Here is a 5,687-nt window from a genome sequence, read left to right as displayed (position 1 = left end):
ACAAAGTGGAAGGCCAATAACAAGAACCCAAATCTAGTGTAGTTACATGATCTCATGGTTTCAAGCCAATCTCCTGATTTTGGTGACCCTGACTCGTGATTTTTGAACATGTGGGGTTGGCAATACTGTGAAAGTGATTTGAAAGGGTCAAGTTTCACTCCTGTCTAAAGCCAGTTTCTCGTCTGTTATTTGTAGTGGGGTGACACCCCTAGAGCCCCGGGCAGGCGCCGTATACAATCAGGGGCCTTGCCCTAGTAGGATGTTTCCAAAAGTTCAATGATCTGTTCCAAGCTTGCTGAACTGCAAAAAGCGAGTAGCCGAAGGGACAGAAAGTAACCCAGACGTCTCTACACCTGTTTCCAGTGCCGCAGTGCGGAGTAAGCTCCTACACTGCAATTTCAAACCTAACCCAGGTCCCTTAAATGACTTGACACAAGACGTCAGTACATGTTAGTATTAGAGCTGAATGGGTCTAATATTTATTGACTGTTTCCTTTATATAGGAACTGGAATCAGTGCTCCTGTCAGCCAATTGCTAAGTTGTTATCTGCTAACAATTGGAGTTTTCAGGTGTCTAAGTAGCCTCTGGAATCATGGTTAAAATTGTGCCCTTCCTCCAATCTGAAGTGGTGCCTTTAGATAAGTGCACGTGGGCCTGAACTATTCAGCTTCGGCCAGCAAGTCATGGACTAGGAAGTCATTGCCATGTGTTTTCATAGAATCAGAATATAAGGGTTGGAAGGGACCTCAGGTGCTCATTGAGTCCAATCCCCTGATCAAATCAGGCCCAATCCCCAATTTTTGCCCCAGATCCCTAAATGTCCCCCTCAAGGATTGAACTCACAACCCTGGGTTTTGCAGGCCAATGCTCAAACCACTGAGCTATTCCTCCCCCATCCCTGCTACAGGGGGCCAGGCCGAGGCCTCATACAGCAGTTACAGTCCACACAGCAGCCCTTAAAACAGCTGCATGAAAGTTCATTTTGTCAGGGGAAGCGAGGAGCTGGAGGAGCTCATACCTTACCATCCACCCAGCACAGCACCAGCAATCCACGCTCCATGCCCTGGCTCCGCATTGATCACCCCATTGTCCCTCCAAAAGAATATTGGCAGACAGTTCCGCAGGAAGAAAGGAAGCTCAGGGTTGGTGCTGTCACTGGGGTGGGGCGAGGTGGAGCGGGAGGGAGCTACGTGGTTCTGTCTGGCTACCACTGACACGGCCAGGCCCGCTGGCCAAAGAGCCGCCCTGAGTGTGCTGCAGCTGCTGGGAACCAGATCTCACCAACGCAGCAGCCAGAGCTGCTCCCCCCCAGGCACGTCAATTTCATAAATCTGCTAACAGGAAATGAACCCATTGTTTGGTTCAACTGAAGGTTTTCACAAAATATTTTATTTTGTTGAGAAATTTTCAAACATAATTTTTGAAAATTTCCCCCCAAACTGGTTGGGGTGAAGGGAGAGAAAAGCCATGTCCCCTGGCTTCCTGCTCTACCCCTCATTGGTTCCATCAGCAAACAAGAGGGGAAGGTTGGGGGGAGGGGCAGTGGCAGCAACGGGGATTTTTTTTCCCCACCCCCATGAATTAAAACATTTAAAAAAATGTTTAATAAAATAATGAAACATTTTGACCAAAAGTCTCATGTTTGGTTTGGTTGAAAAGGCTGCAACGTTTTGTAAAAGAAAGTTTTGTTGAAAACATTTTGCCCCTCGCCTCAACATGGGCCTAAAACTAAAACCAGCTGGCCAAACGGTCACAGCTAAGGAATGTGTTTGGGGGGCTATGGAGCCCTGTTTGCATCTGCTCTGGAGCCTGCAGCATGTGCTCAGTCCCTGCAGACTTTCCCCAGTAGGGATTGTCTCCACACAAACCCTTGTGCACCTGACCTGAGCTCCTTTGGGTGCTACAGCACTCAGCAGTGGACGCTTTAGGGTAGGGGGGTGAGCAGATCACCTCTCCCCCCACTCTCTGTCCCCATCACATCTGCAACCGCAGCACCCCCCTGCACTGCCCCGCATCAGCACCATAAGCCAGCTCTGGGATTCACATTTAAATAAGGACCACAACCACGCTCAGGTCATCCCCATTCTCATCTGCTCTGGAGCCAGCAGCATGTGTTCAATCCCTGAGAAGTTGGGGCACAGGTGCCCAGAAGGATGACACAGTGGAACCCCTGGCACCAGGAGAGGCGAGGTGGTGGTGGGAGGGTCCCCTCTGCACACAGAGCCCATTTCAGGTGGCGATGGGGAACCAGTTCCCAACCCGCCCCCACTCTACGCCCAGAGCAGAGGGAGCACCCCCTGGAGGTGGCGGGCAGCATGTCTCACATGAGGCTGCACCTGGTTGTGCGCAGCGCCCCCTGGAGGCGCATAGTGGAGTGGTGGTGTTTGCAGCCCCAGGCCAGCACACTGCTCAGCATCTCCTTGAAGAGCAGGACAATGTGCCCATTGTACTTGGCAGAGCACTCCATGGAGCCGCACTTCCAGCTCTTCTTCACCAGCACCGAGAGTGTCCGACGCGGCATGAAGCGCTGCTTCTGCTGGTCCCGCTTCTTCCCCACCACGATGATGGGGGCCTCCTGGGTGCCACCTGCCCTGTGGGAGAAAGGACCCATAGATCAGGGAGTGCTGCAAGGGGCAGGAGCAGTCTGAGAGACGCCTCATGGGGAGTGACCGACTGCCCCAAGCAAAAGCTGTGGCCAGCCCTGGCGAGGGGGAGGAGAGGACTTCCAGTAGCCAGTGTAAACTGTGCTAGGTGCCTGCCCACTCTCATCCCCAGCTGGCCTCAGCACCAGCCGTGATGTGCTGGTCTTTACACAACCGCCCTCATCTGACTCTAGCTTGTTGTCCAAACAGAGCCACCTCCCCTCCTGGAGCCAGAGTTTCTCTCCTCTTCCCTCCAGCCAGGATGGTGAACTAGGAGTATCTGCACCCCCCATAAATTGCGGGACCCACCTGTGATCCCCCAGCACCCAAAGTGAATGAGTTAATTCTGACATCTGAGTCTCGGCCCACGGCCAGCCTGACCAAGGAGATGGATCTGCCCTGGAGCTAGATGCAGACAAGGGAGGTTTGGCCAGGTCTCTGGCTGCAGAGATCAGAAGCCTCTGAGTTTAGGGCTGGTGGCATCACCCCAGGAAGAGGATCCCCGGCGCTTATTTTGTGCCAGGGCTTCCCAGCACTTTTAAGCTTAGCAGTTCATAGCCATGGCACTGCTGGGCTCCCAGCCAGCAACCGCCGCTCTCCAGCCACCCAGCTCTGAAGGCAGCAGAGCCAGGAGCACTGGGAAGTGGCAAGCGAGTGCCTTGAGGAACTTCTCCTGGCAGCCAGGCTCTACAGGCAGGGACCAGCTCCAGAGGGCATTGCTGGCCAGTACCAGGCTCCTATGGGAGCGCGCTGGGGCAGAGCTCAGAGCTGTGTTGCCACCTGGCCTGGGGTGCGCCCACCTGTGCAGCGGCAGCTGGCTTGGGGAGCAGGTGTTGGCTTCCTCTGGGCTCCGGGGGTGCTCAGTACCCTGCTCTGCCCCCGTCCTTCCGGAAGCTCCCCACCCCCCCTCTCCCCCCTCTTCTTGCCCCTTCCCACCCAGTTCCACCCACTCCCCCAGGTGCGCCCCAGCCCTGCTCCTCTCCTCTCCAGCATGCCACAAAACAGCTGATCACAGCAGGTGCTGGGGGGGTGGGGGCTGCCGGTGGGGGAGTTGGGCAGGGAGGGCAGCCAGGCAGCACCCCAGCTCCCGCGGTGCAGAGAACCAGGGGCCAGAGTAGCTCCCACCAGCTTCCCACTGGTTTCTGACAGGAGACGACAGTTTGAAGCGGAGGGGAGGCTTGTGGGGGGCATGCAGAGTGACATGCCTCCCCCGATTGCTTGGGCGCATGGGGTGGCTGGGCTCCTTCCCTGAGGGGCAGCTGAGCCAGCGAGCTGCGCCAGGCAGGGAGAGGCAGAGGCCAGAGGAACAGCTGGAAGCTGTAGGGAGGGGCCGCTGCTTTCTGGGAGGGAGGGGCTGCCCGCGGGAGGCATGACTTGACCAGTTCCAGGGTTGTGCCCCCCAGGCAGCATGCACAGGTCATCTCTGGTTTGAAACCTCTGTGCTAAATGGAAGGCAGAAATCTGGGGGGGGGGTGAGGGGGGGGACAGATGACACGTGACTCTTCATGTCCCCCCCCATTACCTCTAGGGATGCAAATATGCTTGCTCGCCCCGGGCGTTAAAATGAGCCCCGGTATATTTTTCATTTCAAATTAAGCACTGAGGAACTCCTGGGATCTGTGGCCCTTCCCTTTCCCCCACTCCCTCTGGGAGCTCAAATGGAGCCATGCCGGGCACCCAGCTTCCCCAGCCCCTAGCTGGCAGCTGCCTCCCCCCTTCCCACCCCACACTCACCTGTTCTCCATGATCTGCTGCTGGATCATCTTCACGTATTCGAAGCTCTCGGGGTTGCAGATATCATACACCAGCACGTAGGCATTGGTGTTCCTCAGCCCATGGCACTTCACGTCCAACCACTCCTGGGGGAGGGAGAGTGCAGGCTGCTTGGGGGAGGGGGGGCAGGAGAGCCATCCCATCAGCCTCCACCCCACCACTGGAGGTCCTGCCTGCAAAGGCAACTGTGGGGCAGGGAGGCTTCAACAAGCAAAGGGGAGGAGACCAAGATCTCCTCAGTTCTCAGAAAGGACGGCTGAGGGTTGTGGGCAGTGTGGGAGCCCAGGATTGCTTAGACCCTCTCACCCATCAGTGTCGGGGGCCGTTGGGAAGGGGGTGGGTGTTGCTTGGAGACTGAATGGCCCAGGGCAGGGGGATGGTCCCAGGCTGCGATTCATGGGGGTGGGGCGGGGGAACCATTAGCCACTCCCTTATTGACTCATGAGAGTGTCCCAGTCCCTGCCCTAGGCTCCCCTCCCTACTCTGTCACAGCAGCACGTGCATGCAAACCCCACACCTACCTGCATGTTTGGGACATCTGCCCAACCACTGAGCTGCTCTCAGGAGTTGCTATCAGAGCTGGCTGGAAAGGGGAAGTCCTGTTTTCTGGGAAATTCTGGGGTGTCGATGTTTCATTTCCTATTGGAACAACATGTCAACATCCCAGAAATTCCAGTGGCCACAATGCTCGGGAACTGGGCAACAGGGCTGGCAACCAGGCCACCCATGGAGCTGGTCAGGCCGTCCACCCATCAGCCAGCCAGCCAGGACACCTGATCAACCGACCTGCCTGCCTGGCTTCCCAACGTTTCGATGGAATCAGCACATTCCCATGGAACGTTTGTCACGTGAGCTGTTTCCAGCAAACACTGTTCGGTCTGAAAAACGTCACCCTGCTTTATTGTTAGATAAGAGTTTTCTGCCCTCAGGGATGTGTTCAGCCAATGAAAGTTTGTTCTGATGATGTAATGATTTTGGCTCCAGGCCTCAACTGGTATAAATCAGCATTGAATCACACCAGCTGGGGGCCTGTCCCCACTGACTCCGATGGAGCAGCACTGATTTACAGCCGCTGAGTTTGCCAGAGGGGGTGTGTCAGGGGCGCGTGGCAGGAGTTAGGATGTTCCTTTTCAGTTTGCTCATGTTGTTGGCTTTAGCTGTTAATAAAAACCTCACTTTGTGAATCTAACTCTGCACCCTTGAACAGGGCGGCTCCAAATGCAATCCTGGCCGACATGCCACAGCAGCTGAGTTCAATTGGTTTTTTTCTT

At 55.7% G+C, this 5,687-nt stretch overlaps 1 protein-coding gene across 2 annotated transcripts; it reads right to left on the bottom strand.

Annotated features, from left to right (window-relative positions):
• Nucleotides 1-577: 577 nt before the first annotated feature.
• On the bottom strand, nucleotides 578-5,212 carry RASL10A (RAS like family 10 member A). Of its 2 annotated transcripts, XM_075120140.1 has the most exons (3): nucleotides 4,938-5,212; nucleotides 4,378-4,502; nucleotides 578-2,592 (listed from the first exon to the last, which is right to left on the bottom strand). In XM_075120140.1, exons 1-3 carry the CDS (start codon nucleotides 4,941-4,943, stop codon nucleotides 2,322-2,324), a joined length of 402 nt encoding a protein of 133 aa, XP_074976241.1. In that variant the 5' UTR covers nucleotides 4,944-5,212; the 3' UTR covers nucleotides 578-2,321. The 2 variants fall into 2 exon arrangements, with proteins under 2 accessions (XP_074976241.1, XP_048677515.2); XM_048821558.2 differs by lacking the exon at nucleotides 4,938-5,212 and having other exon boundaries at nucleotides 4,378-4,701.
• Nucleotides 5,213-5,687: the final 475 nt, after the last annotated feature.

This window comes from Caretta caretta, chromosome 15 (assembly GCF_965140235.1).
Source record: "Caretta caretta isolate rCarCar2 chromosome 15, rCarCar1.hap1, whole genome shotgun sequence".
NCBI classification, from domain to species: Eukaryota; Metazoa; Chordata; order Testudines; family Cheloniidae; genus Caretta; species Caretta caretta.
Note: the sequence above shows the minus strand (reverse complement) of the source record. Positions and strands in the feature narration are given on the sequence as shown.

Excerpts from the sequence above, each read along its gene's own strand:
- RASL10A (XM_048821558.2), bottom strand. The coding sequence starts at position 4,559 with ATGGGATGGCTCTCCTGCCCCCCCTCCCCCAAGCAGCCTGCACTCTCC. Across the intron at positions 2,593-4,377 it reads CAGCAGATCATGGAGAACAG|GGCAGGTGGCACCCAGGAGG; the intron begins GTGAGTGTGGGG and ends TTTCTCCCACAG.